The sequence below is a fragment of the Dermacentor albipictus genome, chromosome 9 (assembly GCF_038994185.2).
Source record: "Dermacentor albipictus isolate Rhodes 1998 colony chromosome 9, USDA_Dalb.pri_finalv2, whole genome shotgun sequence".
Taxonomy (NCBI): Eukaryota; Metazoa; Arthropoda; class Arachnida; order Ixodida; family Ixodidae; genus Dermacentor; species Dermacentor albipictus.
The window spans coordinates 25,031,388-25,055,287 of NC_091829.1; the positions used below are offsets into that span (position 1 = coordinate 25,031,388).

General features: G+C 51.9%; 2 protein-coding genes across 4 annotated transcripts in view; one reads left to right on the forward strand and one right to left on the reverse strand.

The window, feature by feature from the left end:
- LOC135901918 (Kruppel-like factor 1) overlaps positions 1-23,900 on the forward strand; it is a 180,462-nt gene that overhangs the window by 126,415 nt on the left and 30,147 nt on the right. The window contains exon 1 of one of the 3 annotated variants that reach the window (XM_065431754.2): positions 4,498-4,643. The exons of the other annotated variants lie outside the window; for them this stretch is intronic. Coding sequence (XP_065287826.1) covers positions 4,578-4,643 — 66 coding nt within the window. The 5' untranslated portion in view covers positions 4,498-4,577. Of the gene's footprint in view, positions 1-4,497; positions 4,644-23,900 lie in introns of those variants that run through there. 3 annotated transcript variants of the gene reach the window in all.
- LOC135901919 (uncharacterized) overlaps positions 1-23,900 on the reverse strand; it is a 391,597-nt gene that overhangs the window by 6,815 nt on the left and 360,882 nt on the right. The window contains exon 4 of the mRNA XM_070525529.1: positions 4,744-4,803. Coding sequence (XP_070381630.1) covers positions 4,744-4,803 — 60 coding nt within the window. The remainder of the gene's footprint in view (positions 1-4,743; positions 4,804-23,900) is intronic.

The following is a 23,900-nucleotide window of genomic DNA, read 5'->3' on the forward strand; positions in this document are numbered from 1 at the left end:
AGGCAAAAGAGTGCGGTAACCGCGGCCACGTTTATAGAAAAGGCGAATCGCGTTATTGGGTTGTTCTCTCGCATGCGTTCGCGAATGCGGGTTATATGTGTACGTGCATTGGGTTTCCTTTCTTTCTTTCTTTCTTTCTTTCTTTCTTTCTTTCTTTCTTTCTTTCTTTCTTTTACTTCGTTCTCCTTTCTTTACTGCAGCGGTTTACACCATCTCTCGGCACGCACCATACCAACACCTCCCCCGGCGCTAACGCGCTGCGTCCCAAGCCTTATAGCGCTCACATCGTGCGATCTCGCGCGATCTCGTTAGTACGACACGTATGCAGTATACGCGTGCGCCCGTTTCCGTCTCCTACCGTTCTTCCGCGCCTTTCCTTCGCTCCGTCCTTTTCCCGAGAAGCATGCGCTTCGTGACTCGACGACGAATACGGCGGGTGGTGGCAGTGCAGGTACGACGCCGTACATACGCTTGCGACGTGTACTGCGCTCGTCACGGAGGCAAGGGAGTGGTTAATATACAACGCAAAGAAAGAAGAAACGGAAACAGGAGTGTGTGGGGCTATCGCAGACACCGATCGCCACCAGATAGGCTACTTTGTTAAAGGGACACTAAAGGCAAAATACTAAGTCGACGTGCACTGTTTAACTACCATTACAGAAACCTCGCAACGCTTGTTTCACGCCAAGAAAAAGACTTAGTTTACGAGAAAATTACATATGAAGGGTCCGAATGCCTTTTTGGAAATTCAAATCTCCCACCAACGAAACGAGGGGGAGGGGTGGGGGGGGGGGGGGGGGGCGTGCGTGATGACGTTGCACACGCCATCACCACCCTTTGCTGCCGTCGGTGAGTAAAATCCCGACCGACAGACGGCGCTACCCAGCCAGGACAGGGCGGTGGATTCGCCGCTGCAGCTGCTTTTTGGTCAAGTGGCGTGGACCGTTCGGGCGTCCCGCGACATAACATGGAAGTTGAATTGTCTGCTACTTGCACTTCGTGCGAGTTTCGCGAGCCAGGAAAACCAGCGCAGCACTGCGCGATAACGAAAATAGTGAAACGCAAAAACGCGGGCGGAGCGAGAATGAAACCGCCCGAGTCGTCGTCAAGGGTCGTTTGGATGAGTTCTTTTTTTTTCTAAAAATTGAAATAGAACTGGACAAGTAGCATTTTGTTTCGTCCTATATTACAACACAAGGATGATTTTTTTTGCAACGAATGGTTGAGTATTAGTTACAAAACTTAACTGAACAGTGCTTTCGTCATCGGGCAAGTGATTGAATGTCCCGGGGGAGTCTCTAACCATGTCCTGCATTTACCTCAATTTCTCGATTATTAAGGCTCGGTTCGCCACAATAGTGACGCCTTAGAGATGATCGAGCACTAATCTAACACTTGAGCTTGATTTCATATTTGGCTTCAGTGTGCCTTTAAAGCCTCTCACCTGCATTTTCACCCATGTTTTCAGTGCAGTATAACCTACCTACCCCATACCTTGCAGTATGTCTATTAATATGTTCGTGAAGTCCTGCGGCTGACACGAGGGGCCACTTGTGCGTGCGTGTGCGTGAGCGCCGGAAAACTCGCGCTTCGTATAATTACAAGCCGCGACGAATGCTAGCACTAAGCTAAGACAAAATGATGTGCTGCGCTCATGATTAACACAAGCACTGCGTCAGGCTAGAACAGATGAGTTGACTTTGTTGTGCCGTCCTGCGTAATCCTTTACCCGAAGCCCTAAGCGGAGAGAATAAGAAAACAGCTCGCACGCAGCTGTTGTACAAGGTTCGTGAGTTCACGGTGCAATCAGGCCCAAGTGCGTGAAGTACACGACGACGAGTACAAAGCCATTGCTGAGCCCTTCATTAGCCCAACGACCCGAAGAAGCAAAGACGAACCACACGACTTCCCTTCGAAAGAAGTTTGTTTTCGCAACTATCCTTCACTAAGCGAGTTCCGCAGGAATCCACAAGGTGGAGGCACCGCTTGACTATATACAGCGGTGACGCGCGTGGTTACGAAACCATTCCTTCTGCGAGCGCATTAACTGAACTCGGGGAAACCGAGCAAACGGTCTGTAGCCACGCGAAACAGTCGTAAAAGATGCCGCGAAATTGGACTAGCTCGCATCTTTCAAGCGCTACCACCTTCCGGGCTCTCGCGTTATTCTCCTCGCCGCGTTTACACAGGTCGCAAGAATCGGAGCCATTTTCGGAAGAAGCGTTTTCGGCTCTTCCAACGCTATTTTCGAGGCGATGACATTTCCGCCACCATCGTGGAAGGATGACGCGCAGCAGTGCTACAGTCATTAAAACCCACGTGCACCTGCCCACAGCACATCGGCATTCATCACTGGCCTCAACGACCTCGCCGAAACGTTAACTAAAGGGAGATAATTTGTTGCGGTTAACGACTCAAAGGGCTGCCAATGGCGCGGTCCTCTCGATATAGCGGTCTTCCTGAATACGCCATTGCTTTTGCGGCAGAGAATATGGTCGTTTCAGACTCTTCCTTATTTCGTCACTGACATGGCGGACCGGGTCACTCGCCATTACCGCAAACCATCCTAACGAGGCGTTAACTAAGCGACACGGCCCAAAGAGAGGCGCTCATTGCTGTCGTCTGTTTACTTCCGACCATTTCTCTTGCTTAGCGCTAAACCCGTTTCCCCGTCCGTGTCCATTGACCACTGACCACTGTATAATTGCGGCTGTTTGTTATTAGCCTAAACTAGCATGGCTAAAGCAAACCAAATGAACCAGAGAGAGCCGGACACCCCAACGGATGTGTCCACTCTGCTCCCGATTATATACCTTTCATAACCTCCGGGGCGCCACTGTATACGGTATATATACCGTCAACTCCGCAAACGATAGAAAAAAGTGCACGCGGGGTTGCAAAACAAAACAAAGCGGCGGGCACCCGAAATTTACGGCCTGCAAGAAAGCGGGCATTTTCGCGACGCCCAGCGTAGGCTGGCCGGGCGAACGTTGCGCGACCTGGCGGGGGCAGCGAGTGCAAACACAACGCGCCTATAATCACGGTGCGCCGCCGCCGACTGTTCCGGCGGTCAAGTCGCAGAACGGTGCAGCGAGTGCATGTTTCCGTTGGTGGAGCGACCGTCGAGGACCTAGCCTGGTAGGACATGCCGACAGGCCAGTTGGGAGGACCCCTTCGTTTGCCTAATTGAGCTTGCCCGTGGTCAACCCGTGCCTGCACGCGTTACGCACTTGCGTATGCTCCAAATGCAGCGCGGGGAGGGGGGGGGGGGCACAAGTTGGGACGCTGCTGTCAACCTTTGCGTGTCCTTCGTTTCTATTTTGCCGGTTCTCTGGCGCATGCGTTCTCCTTAATGCTTCGATGCATTTTTTTTTTTTTTTCACGTCGGTTTCCGAGAAAAGTGGATCCGTCGTGGCAAACCGAGAAACAGACACACGGCTAAACGGAACAAAGTGGAGAGAGAGAGAGGGAGAGAGAGAGAGAGATCGCCTACAGAAGGTAGACGAAGAGAGCTAATACGAAACTTCCGGTGTAGGCTGCAGATGTCAGCCTGGCCCCGTGCTTCGCCCAAGACGAACAAGCAAGCCTATGGCGTGGGTACTTAAGTGAGCCTGTAAATTTCAGGTTCTGGAGCCTAAACATACGAACCTGCAAGAAGAACCTCTGGAAGTCCATAGTAGCGCAGCACACTGCAGTACTGAAGGTCCACGCAGAGTGGGCATCATAATAGAACGTATTGTGATGAGACCTTATACAAGGCGTGCGTGTGCGCGAGCGTGTTAAGCATGTGTTAAGAAATTATGAACACACAGGAATACATGTAGCGTAAACATTTCTAGTAATTTTTGCATGTTACTTTGGATTACTGCACTCCCGAGTTTAATGACCCGCTCAAGCTTACTCCACGATGGTTGGCACATCCCTCGTAAAACACGAGAGAGCTTTTCATTTCACTGAGAGCTAAAAATCATTGACGAAGCATTCGTTGAACGCACGAAATTCCTAAAGTCTATCCACTGCAATACGATCTTCGGCTCAATGAAAACAAACACTTTCGTAAGCCCATCAAGTGCTTCAGAGCTAATAAGTGTTTTCTTCACTTCACGCTGTCATTAGTTTCGACCGCCGCCTTTAAAGCAAAAACCTTTCTTCGAACGCCAGCAGCGGCGCGAACTTCTCGAAGAGACGCCTTTTCCAGTTTCAAAATTAGTTCCGCGTCGAAGGTGACGCAGTCCCAAGCCTACGGCGCGGTTACTTTAAAGCCGCAACGAAATCCATTTCAAGACGTGATTTAAGCCCACTTCGTGATCAAGCTATCGCCAAGGGGTGGCCACCTTGGCAAGAGGGGGGGTCGTACACCTGATGAGCTTGCGCGCTAAAGCTTTTCGTGCACTCTCGATAATCGATAGCAAGATCGAAGGGGTCAAGATACCCCGGGACTTGACGCAAGCACTCGTATACGCTGCGCATCCACGTCAAGCGGTCGGCATCGGTTAATTTAGCTCGCGCCTGTTTCCCGCGCAGGGCGGCGACATTTCTGCACCCAATCCATTCTACTTTGCGTCAGGTCTCGGTACATGCTGCTGTCGATTCTCGCCTCCCAAGAGGACGATCGTCGAAAGCGCCCGAATGCGTTCCATCAGGTTAGCACATTGTTACATTCGAGCTCTGCCAGCGTTGTTGAACAGCCGCGGGACTGGCACGGAGAGGAGTGATTTATATAGAGACGCCACTCTGGCTCACCTTCTGGTCTGTCCTTTGGGTTCTGGGGCGCGCCGTGTAGAAAGTATACCCTTGGGCTCACTGTAATTGTAGCAAAAAAAGCATTTGTGTATGTATGTACATATACGCACAGGAGGATAGCCGCAACAATAAACATTTCTTCTAAACGGAAAAAAAAATTGATTCTTAAAGAGCAGCTGTGCCCCCGCCAGGTCGCATTTTCAGCGCCGTCAACTACAGCGAGTCTAGCGGTGTACAGTGATTACAAAGCTTCGAGTTACTGCCCTGGCTAATTAAAGGCCCACTGGTGGGAGGCTAAATTTATGGACTTTCGTGGGCTGCCGCACGCGGGCGAGAAGTGCATGGCCGGACGGTCGAACAGCCCGTGAAGTGGAAGTGGAGGGGGGGTTAAGGCGTGTGTAAGTCACGAATCTGACGCCCAGCCAATTAGGCAACGCCGGTACCTGGCACACAGTATAAGCAAAGACCGAGCACCGCCTAGCAGTACGTGTAACTTTTATATAGAGCGATATCAACCTCCCTCCCCCCCCCCCTACCCCCTCGCATACTTCCTTTCTGCCCCTGAAGTCAATTTTCCCTCGTTTCGGCGGTAATAGGACTGTGCCTCCGGGGCAAGCGTCATGCGATATCATCTGGTGTGGGAAACAAGAGCCTCGGGGATAAATACGCGCGAAGCTTCCACGACGCCCCCCCCCCCACCCCTCCCATTCCGTCGTAAACGAGCGCTTTATGAGCACCGGCAAATCGGTTTACGTTGTGCGTGCGTTTCTTCCGGAAATTATACGAAAATGTATGCAGATATTATGCAGTTATTTGGCTCCACACGGTGCAAGAAAGTGGGCCTGGGCTCTATTCAGCTTGTGCCCACGGCACTATAATGCGGTACAGCAGAAGTGGATGCAGCGTATTGTACAAGGTTCGTGAGTTCACGGTGCAATCAGCCCCAAGCGCGTGAAGTACACGACGACGAGTACAAACATTTCTTCTAAAGAAATGATGTTATGATGTTCTTAGGATGTTAAAGCGTCACTCACGACTTCTCAGCTTGCCTAATAACTCTTGGGGACGTATTCTGAAACGTTCGCCGCGGCGAACTTTTCGCACTGGCCACGCCTCCGCCGTAGCGGCGTGCGCTGAATGGCTGCTTTGACAAAACCGGAAATTCAGGTGGCGCAAGTGAATTTCCGGTTTTGTCAAAGCAGCCATTCACCGCGCGCCGCAACGGCGGAGGCGTGGCCAGTGCGAAAAGTTCGCCGCGGCGAACGTTTCAGAATACGTCCCCTGCTCGTGCTAAAAAATGGCTGTGGCTTAGGTAAGGTTAAGCCCAGGATGCGAAGCATACTAGCCTTTATTTTAGTTGTTGAACCACTGTTTAGCATGGTGAACTGCTGTTGCTTGGCTATATTTGGTTCGGCTAGACGAAGAAACAACTCATGCATTACTTCTTCGCCTTCAAGAGTGGAACGCGACAGCGTTCCCGTCGACCCGCCAAGGGGTGTAAGACAATGGGCTACAGGGCAGCGACTACGCGCCCCGCATTGGACGCGGTGAGCGTCGAGCAAAGCAGCGTTCGGCGCGGCAACGAAATGTGCGCCTGAGCAAGAGACGCACGCCTTAGAAACAGCGCGTTTCTAAGGCAACACCGCATTCACTAGAGGCGCTTTTGTACCGCTTTGAAGCGTTGTACTCGTGGCTCAGTGGTAGCGTCTCCGTCCCACACTCCGGAGACCCTGGTTCGATTCCCACCCAGCCCGTCTTGCAAGAGTTGAGCCAAAGCCACTTCTCCTCTGTCGTGACGTCACGGTGTCACGTGATTTCATGGTCACCGCCGCGCCTGAGGAGCTGGGTTGAGCCCTCGTAATATGCTTCGCATAAAATATCCCGTCATAATTTGACTTGCAGCTCAATGAGGAAATACAAAGTTGAGCAAGAAAAAAAGAAAAAAAAAAAAGACGCGCTAGAGCTCTACGAAAACAGCTGAAGCTTGGCTCAGAATATAAGTCTGCGTGCGCGCTTTGAGTGCGCCTCACTAAGGGGTAACTGGCGCGACAGACGTGAGAACACCGGGAAATGGCTCGAGGAGTCCAGAACGGCGGCCAATCTCCGCGTATCGCTTTACCACCCGCTCACGAAACCTTAACCACGTGCAATCACGTGCTCCGCGAGGTACAGAGGCCTCCGTCCTCGTTCCTCCTAATCGACGGCAGTTCATCCAACCCACCAATACGAGCGCCCTTAAGCAGTTCCTCGCAAACAATAGACGTTTCGGTTACCCACGGGCTGCGTTTATCAAGACTGGCGCGCGAGAGCGGTTGTTTCGCACCTGGGAAAACTACACGTTACAGGCACTGCACATTCCAAGACTAACCCACTTAGCCGAAAACGACGCGCATTTAGGGCGTATAGGCTACCCCCCCCCCCACCCCTCTCCTCCTGACAGAAGCGTCAGGCCTGATCGCTTGGCGTGGCGCCAAGGAACGCCTCGGTTCGTGATCACGCCAAGCGCTCGCGTTCCCATCGGCCCAAACCTGGCGATCACGCACGCACACACCAATGACAGGTCTTCGCAGCTAGGCGGGGCCATTCGCGCGCATTGCTTCGACGGCACCGCATTTGAGATACACGGCAGCGTGTGATGGGAACAAAGCGAGAGAAAAGGAAAACAACAAATGAAATAATTGGATGCAGCGCAATGGTTCTGCCTCAAACGGGGATCCACGGGATGGAAACCGCCGTGTAAAAAGGGGAGAGAAAAAAAATGAGGAAACGATAAGAGGCACGCGGTCCGTGATGAAACGCGCTTCATTGGACGCTGTCAGCATCGACAGACGTTGGAGGCATCGCGGTGTAGGCCTCGTTTTGAATGCGCGCGTCAGTTGCTCACCGCGCGGGGAAGGGGAGGCAGACGTAAATTGGCATTCGCCTGCAGGACAACGCGCGACGCCGGGAATCGGCGTGACGGGGAATTGAAACGACCGGAAAAGAACGACCGCGAAGTGAAAACAAGGTCGAACGAGAAAAACGATAAAAGGAAACGGGAAGAAACCAGCGAAAGAGGAGGGGAGGGGGGGGGGGGGGCTGGATCGACGCGTAAAACGCAGCCGGTCACCCCCCCGGGGGCACGGAAAGCGCACGCGGGACGAGTTTACTCCGCGGCACTGCAACAGTCGGGCAAAAAAGTGCGCTTGGAGACATAGACCATCGTTACACCTAAGGCACCCTCCTTATATACACGTCTTCGCCGTGCGGCACTGGCGCGTGGATGGAGGGGCTTTAGTTCTACCAGATCACTCTGCCACCGCGTTATTCTCTTCCTTCGAAGATAATGGAACGGCATTCGATGACTGGATTACGCACGACCGCAAATAAAACACAATCGGCGGTGGTATATAGGTGATCCCCCTCCATTCATTTTCCATTCATATATTGACAATTGTTACTAATTTCAGTAGTAACTGCAATTTCCCAATATCATTTGCATCTTGGCCAACCCCTGTCGTGGGAACGCGTCGTCATAGAATGAATAAGAAACGAAACGCTCGGACCATGCAGTAGTGTAAGCGATTGACTGACAGCGAGTGAGCGAGATAGATTACTCGTGCTATATAACCACTCCCAAAGCTAAATTCCTCGTGCTGTGATCGCACGCAGTAGATTGCGCTGGCGTTTACGCTATGACGCCGCTGTCGGCGCAGTATTAAACGACCGCGCCGATTCGGTGCATATGGTCATGCATTGCACTCCCCACTATTTCTGGTGCCGCAGTTGCGGACTTCGTCATCGTCATAATCATCATCGGCATCAAAACAAGGAAGAACTTCGCCAGATTCGTCGCGGCACACCTACAGTCCTTTCGTCGGCTTTGGTGCGCCTGCTGTGACGAAAGCATTACTCACAATTTATGACCGCAAAAGAGGCCCATGCAGCACGGAACACTCCTTTACTGCTGTTTGCGTTTTCTTATTTCGCGTTTTAGTGAAAGAGCACGGCGCTGGTACATACCACATATTCTCGGGTAGAAGCCATTCGCCTTTACGGGTTGAAGCCGCCTCTCTAATCTCAGTACGTGCAAGAGAGACAGCGCTAGCTAACCCTTTTATTCCGCAGTCACTGCCCAGGCTCCAGCACGAAAAACAGGGATGATGATGATGATGATGATCATCATCATCATCATCATCATCAGCCTGGTTACGCCCACTGCAGGGCAAAGGCCTCCCCCATACTTCTCCAACTACCCCGGTCATGTACCAATTGTGGCCATGTTGTCCCTGCAAACTTCTTAATTTCATCCGCCCACCTAACTTTGATGATGATGATGGCTATATACAAATGAGAACGATGAAGTACGTTAAATGTGCTTACAGTGTGTGTGTGTGTGTGTGTGTGTGTGTGTGTGTGTGTGTGTGTGTGTGTGTGTGTGTCTGCGCGTGCGTGCGTGCGTGCGTGCGTGCGTGCGTGCGTGCGTGCGTAGAGGAGGACGACGACGAACGCAGGAGCACTGGCACTAGCGCGTTCGCGCGGTTACGCCGACGGTCAGGCCAAAATTAAGCAAGGGGGTTTTGCGTTCCAAAACCGCTTTCTGATTATGGGGCACGCCGCAGTGGAGGACTCCGCGGAATTTCGACCAGGAGAACGCACATCCATATGCGCGACATCACACTAGCGTAACCTGTGCCGAGCTTTCGTCGAGAATGAAAAAGAAAGAGAAAAAGAAAGAAACGTTTTGCTTGGTTTTCTGTTCTTGTAATGAACATTTTACTGCGAATATAACGAAGAAGCGTCTTGAAAGAACGCGTTAAATCTCTCTAAGCTAAATCAGAGTGTATTTTATATGTAGTGTTCCCCTACGTCCCGGGTATACACGGTATGCATGTAGCTATGCGCTGAGGCAGCACATATTGAGGAGGAGACATGCATACGAACTCGATCGATCTCAATCAACACAGATTCGAAAACGTTCCGGCTGTTGCGCCGCAACCAACACTGTGCGGCCGAGGTAATAGCTAGTCTCCTCACCATGCGGCATCTGTTATACGTCGACGCGGTGAAGTTAAAGAAATTGCGCGAGCGAACAAAACGCACACAAAAAAACACGAACAAAACGTAACCAGTAAACAGCGCCCAGGCTATGCGTGACGGCATGCAAAAGACGAATTTGCGAAGTCTTCTTTTTTTTCTTTTTTTTTTCCACGCTTATCCGCGGGGCGGGCCATGTATGAGAAATTATGGCCGGCAATATAACCGCTTAAAGCCGCAATTTCTCAAACGTCGAATGGCAGTGTGCTAGATCGTGGTGATGATGTTGTTAATGATATACTGCGGTGTCTGTTGGCGCCGGGGCGAGGGATGACCAAGGAGCGCCAAGCAATTTTTCACGAGTTCTCAACGCTATATGGCGACCAACAGGCACAGTTAAGGAATTGTCAGCGGAGGCCGCTTGATAGCAGAACACACAATCAAATCACATGCAGCAACGGCACGCGGTCAGACTTCCTGAATCATGCGCATCAGATGAACTTTTTAGGCTTACATTAATGGGTTAGTTTAAAAGCTTTCGCAATACAAGTACTTAACACAAGATTTTTACTGACACCTATCATACAAACGATGACGAACTTTATGAGTCTTCTAAGCCTGCGTTCAGCCTGCGTTCAGTATAGGCGCAGTCAGCTGCGCCTCTACTGAAACATCTAAATAAGACGAAATCAATATATTAAAGCACACAGCTCTGAAACATACTACTATAATGTCTGTGAAGGAATTCAGCACAGCGCTCCAAAAAATTGTAAGCTATAAACCTATATCACATATCTCCGCTTCAGACGTTTGAAAGGATGCAAGTTTCCAGAGCTGATCGAAACACCCGCTTTTGGCGCACTAATACCGATTTGCAAATTCTACTCCCAACAGTGGGTACAATTCAGGTTTCCCTTTCTAAATGCAGCAAATTGGTTCAGCGGATTGTCTAATGAAGAGATCATCCCCTGTGTCTCATGTGTATAGTTGAATAGGAAAAATCGTAGTTGGTTGCGAGTTGGACCATCCTTTTCAATACCGTCACATCCCCCGTTTCATTCTTTTTTTTTTCTTGAAAGACAATTCCACGATGCCGAAATAACGTGGCCAGATAATTTCGATAGCTTACGAAATGATTTTCAGCGAACGAACCGGTATACGTACCACTTGCCACGACTTGCAACGGCTATGCGCCATCGAAACCCGGGGCTAAGATGCCGATCGGAAAAGAGACATCAACTACGGGCTGATGTCAATCGCGCGACGACGTATATCGCCTCTCGACAGACAATCTTGGGATGCCGTCATTCGCGATTTGTAAAACCAGATTACGCACTCTCAACTGCACTGCCCAGACTGCATGCCGCACGCACGATGCCTCAAGGCGTCGCATCGCGGCATGCTGAAAACGTGCTGATCGCATTCCTCCGCCATCTATCTCTCCGTGCTATCAAAGTCAATTACAGCGGGGTCGGGCCGACCCCGCCAATACGACCTAACTAAACCGCGTCCGCTCGACGCAACGCAGGTGTCACAAGGCAGCGCAATGTAAACGATCGGAACGCGCTAACTATTCGCGCCGGTCCGGTGACACGCATTCCTCGAGTGACCACGGTCAAGCTTCGGCACGTGCTTGCGTCAGGCAATTGAGGCACTTTCATAGCGAGATTACCGCTCCGCCAAGGCAACACAAAGCCAGCCGCCAAGGAGAGCCACACAGACTCATTCGCATCGAAAGTGTTTGCGAGAAAGCCTCCTCGGGCGCGCGCGCGCGCGCGCGTTGGATGTCCGAACCGCCGCTGTAATCGCACTTCGGTATCACCACCATCCCGCCGTCCAAACGCTACGAACGCTCCCGGCTGTAAATTAAGATCCCTCGCGACGTAGCCTGCGGGAGCGCATGCAATAGTGTGGAGTCATCCTCGAAGCCTCTCAAGGCGCGCGCGCGCACTCACACACACGCACACACACAGAGCAAAAGCTTGACGGCCCCTGAGCGCCCTGTCGTTGCCAAGCCAATCCCGCTGCTCGACCAGCGGTGATGGTGGATAGGGCGGGGGGTCTAACCTTGAAGCAATTACTATAAGCCATGGCAGCACAGAAATCTAAAGGCACACACACAGAGACACACGCACGCGCACGCGCGTATAGGCAAGCACCAAGAAACGGCATACATGCACACACGCGCAGACACACGCATATATTGAGGCACACACAGCGACAGCGCAAGTTAATCGCCGGGGAATCGGTGTGCGGACCCTCCCCCCTCATTTCTTCCTCCCCCCCCCCTCCCCTCCAGTGTTCCAAGCGGCCAAGTGTCGCCCCGAGGGGTCGCGAAATGAAACGCGGTCGTCTCAGGAAGCGGGACGCTCGCATCGTTTAGGATCTGGCGTCGCACGGACCCAAGCGGCAGCTGCTGCGAGCGAGGGAATCCGCGCATGGCACTGTTGCACCGAGATCGCAGCCGTCGTGCGCTCCGGCAAACTCCTGCTGCTCATTGGGGCAACGAGCGAACGCGTACGCGAAGCCTCGGGGCGAATCCCGTGAGCATATGCGCGAGACGACGATCGGTATCGACAATTAAGTCGAGGCGCGTACACGTATGCAGGGGTGCACGACAAGAGCGGCGCTCCCCGCTCTGTCTCTCTCGCATCTCGCGGGACGGGCATGTGCCGTAAGGTTCGGCGCACAATACACGCACACAAGAGGCGCAATTGGAAAAACCGTGATGTCATGGTTGCACAACCGAGCCCTTCACCAAGCCAGGGAATCTAGAGATCATTTAATAACATACAATGACATTACCAAACACTACTATTTAGGACGCAGGCAATTCCCATTGCCACATTCAAAACTGAACAGGGCTCAGGCAGTCTCACTGCGCTTATTGCAAACAGGCACATATCCCACACCGTACACCATTAATAAAATATATCCAGAGAGGGAGATTAGGATGGACTGCAACGATTGTAATGGCATCATTGGAATCAGACATATGCTGGCGGGGTGCCCCGCGACCCTCTCCAACCTCGTTGAAGAATGGACACAGTGGGAGAAAAGGATTCAAAGCCCATTGTTTCAGGACCAACTAAGGGCCGCCCAGAGGGCCCATGATGTCGCTGAAAGGCTTGGCCTGACAGTGCCAACGTGGGAGCGGCCCGCCTTGACTTAAGAAGTCGAGCCTCCGGACCTCATTCCAATAAATGTTTTCACACACACACCATGGTCTGCCCATCTGTGTGTAACGTTACAGGGTGTCTTCAATCGCGCAGCTCTCAGAGACACTGACCAAGTAAGTTTTCAGACAGAAGGCCGCCATTGTAAAATTCCATCCCCACTGCGGCGTGAAAACGTCCTCACAGATAGTCCTATGACGTTCGTTCGTTCATTTATTTATTTATTTATTTATTTATTTACTTATTTATATTTTCATCATTCACGCACATTTGCCCCCTTATCGGTACAGGAGATATGAGAAAAACGCTCGTGCACTTAAATATAGGCGCACGTTGACAGAAGGAACCTCAGGCGCTCAAAATTAATTTTGGGGTTTTCCTACTACACAGCACTGTCCTTCGAAACCCACACAGCCCAGTTTCGGAACGTTAAACACCGTAATGGAAATTTTCCTCTTAACCACAAATGCAACCTCAGCTGATTGGTCCTCCGAGTGCAGTGTACGTATCTTAAATAAACTTGAATATCAGCCACACCGGTTTGCTTCATTATCGGTAATACCGTCCTCCTGTCTACTGATCAACGCTACACCTATCCCGCTCAACTTTGTCAAGTTTCTTTGTTAATATGCATTTCCATAGGTCGGCGCTCGAATAATACGAGACGCAAGTAATGACGCCCCAAGATCCGCAACCATGTATTTCGTACCATGTGCACGGGGTCTTACCGTAAGCATGTTGACCTCGGCGTCCGGCCGAACCCTCGCGAAGAGAGTCTCCTTCTACACCGTGGCGTCGTCTGCAGCCGGCACTTTCCCTCGAAGGCCAGTGCGACCGCCGGCTTAACCAGCTGAGTGCATGGGACAACATGCGGGCAATCTAAGGAAAGCGCGAACGAGGTTGTCGCGGTCTCCCACAGAAGGCGTCGTCCTCTCTTCGGGGCACGATCGACTCAGCTACGAGGACTCAGAGACTCGTGGGTGAGTCTCAAGAACTGCTCGTATGATTGATGAGAAGTTCTAGCGCTGGATTCAAGAGGCTAGATAAAAAGGTTTTCTAACCAGTCGCGTTTAAATGAACTCGGGATTAAGGGTGTTTCGACGACGATATCCCTTGAGCAGCGAATAACGATGCGCTCTAAGTAAATGAATCAAGGAGGAGGGGGAAAAAAGCAAAGAGACGGGGAGACACACCAGACGCGCCTCCAGTTTTCGACCCTAGGCCGGGAAAAGGGGGGTTCGGCATGAAAGGAAATAAAGGAGGAGGAAAGGTGGAGGAAGGTACTAGCAATGCGAACACGCGTGCGGTTATCCCTCCCGCTTACAATCGTGCACTGCTGAGACCAGTCGATTACATAAGCCGTACCAATGCCCGCGTCTCTTTGCAAGCCCGAGACGAGTGGGGTCGTGGTTTAAGGATTTTTGAGAATCGTCCAAGGTGTATGCGGTTTAATACACTGCGAAGAACGTCGCGTTGAATGTTATAGCAATCACAAGACAACACGTGTTCAGTCGACCGTACGAAAGTTCAATATTTAATTACAAGGTGCTGAGGAGCCGGCCGAAAATGGAGATTGTGGGATGATCGCTTCTGCACTTCCAAATTAGGCTTGACATTCGTCCTTAAATTTCTCTTAATTGGATGGACGCAGCACGTCAAACGTCCAGTAAACCTCGGTAGCTACTTTAGTGACGCGGTCGCGTGTAGCAGTAATGTACATATTGAAGTAAACTGGGATCACTCTGGGTAAGCACGGTGCTAAGTTGACCCCATAGCTTAATGCACAACTGGACAAATGTGGCAAATACCGATAGCTTACACAAACCTATACAGTGCAAGTCACTCTTGCGTAGAGCGCTGGAACGACGGCCGCCGGGGCGCTCCGGAGACAGCCAGCGACGCCTAACGGTAGCTGCGGGGCTTGAGATAAGAAGTGTCTGGGCACGTGCGGCAAACGCATCTAATCTCGGACCCAGCCACTACCGATAGACGTCGCTGGCTGGCTCCGGAGCGCCTCACGGCGGCCGCCGTTCGCGCGCGCTCCACACAATGGTGACGTGCACCGTACACCATCATCAAATGAGCTGCAGTACTTCTTTTCTCTTAAAGCCATTCTAATCGAGCTATTCTGTGCGGAAGGTTGTGTGTGCAAGGCTGTGTGTGCAAGGCTGTGTGCTGCGGAACAACCCTGTCCGTGCATGCAGCACTTGCATGACAGCACATATCGAAAGGGACGTTACACATAAACGTCACCACACCCTACAGGAACAGCCAGTAAGACATTTCAAGTGTCCGGACAAATGCGCGCCATCACTGTGAGGTCGAGGCTCTTCACAGGGCACGATGGAGTGCTGAAAGTAGTTCGCCAACAGCGAGACCTTTCACACAAAAGGCGGCAGTAATATACGCCCTTCGCACGTAGCATGCTATCTTTCTATCAAGTATGCCAGAAGATGCGGCTGCGCCAGTTGGGTCAAGGATTTACCCAGGCCTACTTCCAACAGCGTTGAACAATCCGCTATCAGGCAGATTTATATTTCATAGCAGAAAGACATGGGAGGGCAAGCACGTGTCCATTCGCACAGCATTTCTACGGAGGAAAAGCGCACACAGCCCAAAAAGATTAATAGAAGCAACCTCGGCTCTTTCTTTCATCCATCCGATGAGAATGATTTTCGCCGTTATCCCTTTGTTTTTCGACCGCACTATGGTTCATTACGATAACGCTATCAGAACCTGTGGAAAACATCCCCAGCGCGGATGGGCCTGGCCACACTTCTTTCACCATCTGCCTCCACAGCATGAGTCGGGCGAACAACTTCCAGGCCGCGCCGCAGATACAAATCGGCGGTGCGACCCGCACGCCTTCGCAGCGACCAACGCCGGCGCCGCACCTTGCGGAGCCGACGCACAATGCCGACTCTTCGCGGCGAATGGGCCGACCCGGCGTGAAGCAGCTCGCTGGCGCTGCGTGCATGGGAAACCCGTAATGGAACCGCGCATCGGACTCTCCCAGAGAGTCCGTGTCTATCGCCGCCGCCCGCACCCCGTCGTCTGCTGCAGCTGCGATTCGAGCAGACGAAACAACGGCCCCGTGTGTACAAAGCGATGCGTGTAGAATCAAGCGGCGGGCTTGGGAAGGTTAGAGGGGGGGGGGGGGGGAGATCGAGAAACCTCATCTGGTTCTTACAAACGCACGCTCGCCGGAGACGTGAACGACGACGACGGAAGCAAAGAGAAAGAAGAACAAACAAAAACGCACGCGGACGTACGTGTACGCAGGTATACGTGCACAGTGGTGCAACTGGGCGCGTGAGTCGGATCGTGCGCCGCATGCCCGAGAAGCGACTGCATGCGTCTCTCTCTCTCTCTCTCTCTCTCTCTGGCTTCGCTTTCGTAACAAGCCTCCCAGGAAGCCGCGTGTTACCTGCAGAGCACGCCTGGCGTTCCTTCCCTCATGCCTCCCCTCTGAAACGGGGTGTTTACAGCTTTGTCAGCTCGTTTTTCGGAGCGCCTGTTTCTCGGACATTTAGTTACTCCTTTCTTCGTTTTCTTTTTCCGTTTCACTGGGTTGCACGGACTACTACACGATCCCGCAGCGCCTAGTGGGAGGGCGAGCAATTACTCCAACCTTTCTTCCCGCAGGATATCTCTCACGAGAGAATCAACGAGTCAGTATTGTGGGTGGTCGATCAGAAAGAAAGGACGCAAGAAAATGACAACTGAACAAAGTAAATTTACCGCTCCTAATTAATCTTCACTCTCTGGATCGTTATGTATAAGTATTAGTTCGTTTCCTGTCTGAAGAACGCCGATTTTCGGGCACCTTCTTTTGCCAACTGTGAACGAATGTGGTGTCCGTTGGCCCACACCCGTTGTAGCGGTTTTCGATATTCCTGCTTTTGACACATGTGCTTGTTATAAATAAAATTCACCAACGATTGCGATAGTCCTTAATACTGAACTTGAGTGCAACTCTACGAGTGTTTTCGTTTCGCGATATATTGGCTGGCGCAGACAATCTACGGCTAACTGTGGCTGTCTCGTGCGGCACATTGCAAGCGCAGCGAAGTGTGGCACGACTGCCTCGATAATCGGGAGATCTCTGGAGGCGGCACGTGGGTGAAGCGTGGGCGAAATTCAGAGCGGCCGTAGCAGACTGGCCTCCGCTCATGCAGCGCTTTGTTTCCCATAAATAGTATCGGTGGATGCGCTCGATCACCCACCGTATTCCTTCTGTGCACAGACGACGGCGCGCTACTCTGGCGCCATCTCGTAGCGGCCGTTACCGCAGAGCCCGTCTTGCAGGGCACTATACATTTTTCTTCTCACGCTTTCGTCATACCGTCCTTCTCCGCTTTCCGCCTCATGGTTCCACTGCACCCTCCTCTTCCTCTTTGAAACCTTGCGCTACCTTCGCTGCTATCGCCGTCTTTCATCCCCCGCTGCGCTCCACCTTCGCTCTCTCATCATTTGCTGCGCACGTTCCCTCGGTTACGCCGAGGGACGACGCCGACGCGAAACGCAGGAACGGCCGCGTAAGAGTTGTACTCCAAAAAAAAGATGTTAAGAACAGGAACATATGGCTTTTACAGACTTCTAAAGCCGTTGCAAATGTGGGCGCGTCAGAGTGGCCCATCGGACCATTAAACACCTATGTCAGGCAAGGCCTGTCAGCCCAGATGGTTGTAAATTCTCGTTGCTGCCCGTCTCCAACCTACAGGGCAATACTCGTTATCAGACCGTGAATCTGGAGCATCGATAAACGGAGAGCATAATATATAACGCCTTGCGCAGACGACTGCTGCTGGCATGATATATGCGAGTCGTCTTAGTGAAAGTCAAGATTATTTAAAATAAGATTCTTCTAGAATAGACGTGATGCCCCGAGTGTCAAGCTGGACGGCTGATAATCTAAGGCGAAAAATAAAAAAAAGCTTCAAGACCGACTTACTGAGAAGTGCCTAAGATGGCTAAATGTGTTAAATCCTGATCGGAGCTGCCCACCGCTTTGTCACTGCATGGTTTTTGGATGGTACGTAAATGTCTTGTCAACTTTTTGGGATTTTACGTATCAGTGATTGTCCAAAGGTAACAAACAGTTCATACAAAAAACGACGAGCTGTTATTCTCCGTTAAACTTAGTTTTCACCTTTGGTTTCACCTACAACTGATTCTACGTAAATTAGACTAAGCACAGCTACCCCTTCGCATAGCATAGGCTGCACTGTTTCGTTCAAGTTTCTCTTGAATGCACTGCAAATGAAGTGAAACAGGCTACATGGGATTCAAGACACGGAGAACAGGCAGGCAGGTTAAGCAAGGTGTTTTTCTTTGACAAAATGATTTAAATAGAACGCAGTGGAGCTGCAATCTCTCACATATCAACCAGAGTTCTTCCGAAAACCTCTCTAGGAAAAGACTCGCAACGAATCTGTCAACACAAACTCAATTAAGTGAATGCGAAAGGTCGGGCCATACTGCGTCAACACGGCCACAATTGTTTCCCAAAAGACGTAGCACTAAGTGACGCGACGACAAACACAACACGGCGTAACAGAGACGGAAAGCGGTCACAGAAAGGGCACTACCAGAGGACGGTGGACCCGAGCAGGAGGTCGCAGGAGAGTTCGCAGTGAAAAAAAAAGAAAGAGTGAGAAAAGGGGGAGGGGCAGGCTTCTGGAAGGCGTTCACACGGACCCGAAACTGCCGGCGAAATGAGAGGTGGCGCCCGCGCCTCGTGTGTACACAATACACAGGACCCGCGACCTCGGCGTATAACGACAGTGGTTTGTTTTCCACACGCGTGCTCGCTGTACAGGCGTGCTTAGCAAAACGGCGCGACTCCCTGTTACGTAACCGGGAGTGGGGGGGGGGGGGGGGGGGGGGGGGGGGGTCTCTTACCGCGTTGGGCGCCAACGGGCAAGCCAGGCGCCGACAAGAAGGTGCCCAGAGAAGCACCAAGCCCCAAGAGAAAAGAAGAAGCAAGGAGCAAAAGTCGCGGCGGCGGGGGCTAGCATGCCATACACGCGGGTACGCTAAAGCCGTGCGCCAGCGCCGTAATTGCCGCTCCGGCAGCGGCGCAACAAGTGGCCAACTCGTGGTAACAGCGCCGAGACGTCCGCGCGATGGCTGCGGAGCGGCCCGCCGTCGCGGCGGCGATGCCAAACAACGATATGCAGATTGCGCCTTTTTTCGTGCGCCCGTGTCCGCGCCGGAGAAACTGCACGGACTTCTTTCGAGATTCTGCCTACTTTTCGGCCGCCTCCCCCCTCCCCTCCCCCTCGCTGCACCTTCGGCCACAGTCTGTTGGTGCGGGTGGTTTGTGGCGGCGTTCCGTGTCTTGTTGTTCCACTCCCCACTCCACTCCGCCCCTCCGTCGCACTTACCGTACTCCCTTCCATGCCCCGTGCACCGACTTGAATTGCCTGCGGTGCAGCGGCGTCAAGGGTTCTGCACCGCGCTGAACTCACGGGAGAGACAGGAAAAGAAAGGGGGCCGCACTGTCGCGACATCCACTACGTTCCAGCCGGCGCGTTGTGGATTTTGTTTGTGTGTGCGTGCGCACGTAGGGGGGGGGGGGATCTTTGTAGAAAGAGATCTAGGGGAGACGACTTCACGGAAACAAACAAGAAGCTGTGCCTTTTCGCCTTGGGGCGTTACTAGAGCAAGACGGCCTTTTTTTCGTCGGGGAATTGGCGCGACGCTGGCGACGTCGGCGAACGCGTCGCGAAGTTCTTTCCATTCTCTTTCCTTGCGCGGGGTTTCTTTGTGCGTGCGCGTGTGTATACAGTTTCAGATGGCAGCGTATTCTTTTGCGACGCCGGGGGCCTTCCTTTGTGAGGTTGCGACGTCCTTGACGCCGATGGTAACACACGCACGCTCCGCAATGCTGCAAGGGACCGCGCGCGATTCCCAGATTCTCACGCACCGGTTTGCTTTAGCTTTGCTACGCTACTTTTATTCACGCTTATTTGAATATATTGCCTACTCTTTGTTCTCTTTTCCTTTTTCTTTCCACGTAAGACACGCTACAGCGACGAGGCAATGTTTGCGCCCTTTACGGGGACGCGTATCACGTGAGAGCCCACCTCGCAGCTCTCTTCTCTAACTCACCATTGCTTTTGGAGCCTCCATTTGGACGGCTGGCCGATTCGACGCACGAACTTCGAACCTATGGCGGCTCCCACCTGGCGGTCCAATCGTTTATGCATGCGCCAGAGCACCACGCAAACCGAAAGGCGACCACCACCAACGTGCGCTAATCACGGGGCAACCACTTTCCGAGCTCGCCTTTCTGTGTGGCCACGACGCCAAGATTACCTGGCGGGCCGCCCGATACGGTACGTTCGTATAACAAAGGCGACACATTGTAACCCGCGGCTTCCCTTCGAAACCTAGATGCCTTCGACTCCTCTGCATTATACGTTGCGTGCTACGCTCCATTTCACTGCACCCTCAACACCCAGTTGGATATCCGCCATTGTGGCTTCTTAACACTAAGAGACACTGCTCACGCACTCGAACCCAGTTGGCGAAGGAAAGCGGACTAATCCGCTCTTACTGCAACGCATGTACGGCCGTCGCTGAAAGACCTCTTTCAAGATGGGTAATTTACCGAGAGGTTTCCGGCTTTTCTGAACCATCGAATGGGATGATCTCGGGCAGCACACGCTGCACCAATATTCGATCGCTGCAAAAGCCCAAACTCTTTTCGCGAAGCGACACGGCAACAAACTGTTCCTTTCGTAAATTCGCCCTTTGTGTCGCACTAGGAAGCGCTGCAGGCGGTTAAAGGGGTAAGAAGTGTTTCGGCAGAGCCCAGCTAAGCCAAGCCACTATACTCCGGCACCGGCTATACGGCGGCCGCACGCGAAAAGATGGCGAAAGGGCGCCAAAAACCAACAGTGCCCGTCCTTTCAAATCGCGCGGCTGCAGGTCTGCGGGTGCGTTTGTGCGCTGCCGCCGACCGAAGGCAGCGGCAGCGGTGTATTGACGGCCGACAGCCACGCAAGCTCCATGTGCGTGTGTGCGCGCGCGCGTCTGTGCGTACTTACGCGTGCGCATGTGTGTGTGTGCGCGCTCTCGAAGCATCTCGCCAGCGGCGCGAGATTACATCGGCCGCTTTCTTCGGGGAGTGCGCGACCGACGTCAATGCACACGGCGCGTCGGTTCGGGTGGGGGAAGGGGTGGGGGGGCATCGTGGGAACGGGGCTGAAATATCGGTCCTCCGCACTCACTCTCTCATTCGTTCGCTCGCTCGTTCTTACATCCGAGCGTTGCCTTTTCTTTTTATTAGTAGCATTTCACCCACGCCTTTCTTGGTTCTCTTTCTTTCTCGCCTCACTCCACCTCCAGCGGTCCTGCACCCTCTCTTTGTCCAGCGCTTGCACTCGCCCTGGCTGCCCTGTCGATTTCTTGTTCTTCGCCAGCTCGTATACCGCACTTCCGTTTTCTTTTTTGTTTCGCCCATTCCCCCGTCATTAACTTGCTTCCCACTTTCTTTGCTGTTTGTACTTTCTTCAGTTTTCTTTGTCTCGTCTGATGTTCCTTGTACTACAGCCATCATACCACGATTTCTTTTCCTTCCTTCCTACCTTCCTACCTCCCTTTCTTTTTTTCGAACACTCCCGGACTTTCCTGACCGTGGCGCCCTAAGCCCGCATTCATTTCTTGCCCGATGCTGGGTTCAAAGCTCGGACCGCCACAGCACAGCAGCCCGACGCTCTATCCATAAGGTCACATTCACGCGTATATACTTCTTTCGTGCCAACACCAAGGACGAAGGAATTAAACGGGAAAATTTATAGCGTTCGTTTGAAGATTTCGCGAAAGCTTCACTTCACAGATTCCATCTGCGCAATGTTTTCTTTTTTTTTTCCTTCCCGTGATGTTACTGACCTCATTATTAGTTTGGAGCTGATACCGAACACTAGGGCATGTGATTATTTTGTCTATTTTGTTTACAGAGTGCACTTCTTTCTTGTCAACTTAATTTGCACAGCGCCGCTTATTCAGACTTCCTGGTGACATTCCGTTGAATTACCAATGAGCCTTTTTTTTTCTCCCTTGTTTCTTTGTCGCACTATGTTCATACTCCTTTTATTTTTTAAATGTCGTATTCTGAAGCACAAGTTCACGTAGCTGTGCCATTGGTCTTGCCGTTCAATGTGTTTCTCAGGAATTTCTTGTGTTCTTTCGAACTTGTTCTGATATTAGTAGAATATTCTTGCAGTATCTGCTGCCTGATTTTACCTTCGTGTTGTCCGCGTTCTGCCTCCTGAGGGGAGACGTCATTCGATCACTGATCTGTCACTTTTCTAGGTTCTGAACACGTTTTTACAGAATTGGCTTTCTTTTCTTGTCTTTTTTCTCTTGTATTCTTCTTTAGTCCCAAGTCTCCGTATTCGATTTATATTGTTTCGGGTCGGATAACTTTGTATGGTTTCACAATTGTCTTTCTTGGCCCTTGTATGATTCTAGCGCACTCTTTAATGCGTGTCTACCACGTTCATACTGTTTTTCCCTCTGGTTCGTGATGCGTCTCTATTGGATTTGTATTGTGTCCCGGGTACATTATTTCTGTAGACTCTGTACTTTCTTGTTGCTTGCAGCTCGTCGACGTCCTTCCTCGTCTGGAAAAGTGTGCGTGTGTGTGTGTGTTGGGGGGGGGGGGGGGGGGCAGGGTGCGTTGGCGGCGTCGATCGAGCAGCCACATCGCCGTTCTTAAGGCCCACGCTGGCTCCACCGATTACGGGCGACGGACGGAAGGACTCTCCCGTGGCCCAGCGATGGCTGCCCGCTGCCGCTTGCGACCCAGCCGCGTTCTCATTGATAGGGCTTGAGATTTCGGGCACGACGCCGCCGGCCGCCTCGGACCGCCTCTCGTGTCTTCGCGAGTTCGCGTCGCAGCCTGTGATGCAGCTGGCCGCTCCAGTGGTTTGGGTTGTTTGCTCTTTGCTATCTCTTCCTCTTTCTTTCAGTTGTAGGGTAAACTTTAGGGGAAGGGCAAACGGCAAAATGATTGACGAGGCCCATACGCCTACAATCAGTCGTAGCATTTGACAGACAGCAGCAAAGTCGCTTCACTATTTGGTGAAGATAAAGCAGGGTCAGTTTCTCAATATGAAAACACGCATTCAATAACATGATGTAAAACCAAACGGCACAAGCACTGAATACGTACGCTACTTCTCGTCATGTAGCAACCGTAACACATCGTAACACTCTCGTAACACATCGTAACGCTCTCTTTTTCAGCTCTACAGGAAGTACTCTGATAGATGAGGTTCTCAATGTGTTTGTTAATGTTAAGAAACTGCATAGTTTGAAATTCAATAGTTTGCGTACCGTAGCTCGTTCTTATCTGTGGTGTTCTTCGAGAGACATGCTTCAACTCATAATTGGTTTGTGGCTGTGACTTTAGGTTGGAAACCTAAAGTTATTTTCATTGTACATAGGGAATTGAAATATGTGGCCTTGCTCTCGGAGTATGGAGTGTCGGCGACAGCTCTTGTATCCCTAAGAGTGCTATAGAGTGAATTGAGGTTATGTGGCTTATGTGCTCTTTCCATCCTCCTCCGCAAACGATTTGACACCTGCAGACCTGAAACCTGCAGAGAGAGAGAGAGACGAAAAAATAATAATAATATGGAAAACAAGGCTATTCCACTCTGAAATCCTTTCGTGGGTGCCGGCTAACTTATCAAGACCTAAAGCTCCGGATTCTCGGATCCGCATACTCGTATCCGTTAAACATCGGCCATCAGCGCACTACATCGCCGTCTTCAAGTTGCGCGACAAGAACGTCAGGTTGTCGACACACACCTGGCGCGGGCTACGCGTCCGTCGCAGGTGCCTTTAATTGCGCGCAACGGTGAGTCGCATCACGAGAAGCGAGAACGACGGAACAAAAAAACAGGCGATCCGCGACAGGCGGCTTCACTCAACGCTCTGCGCGCTGAC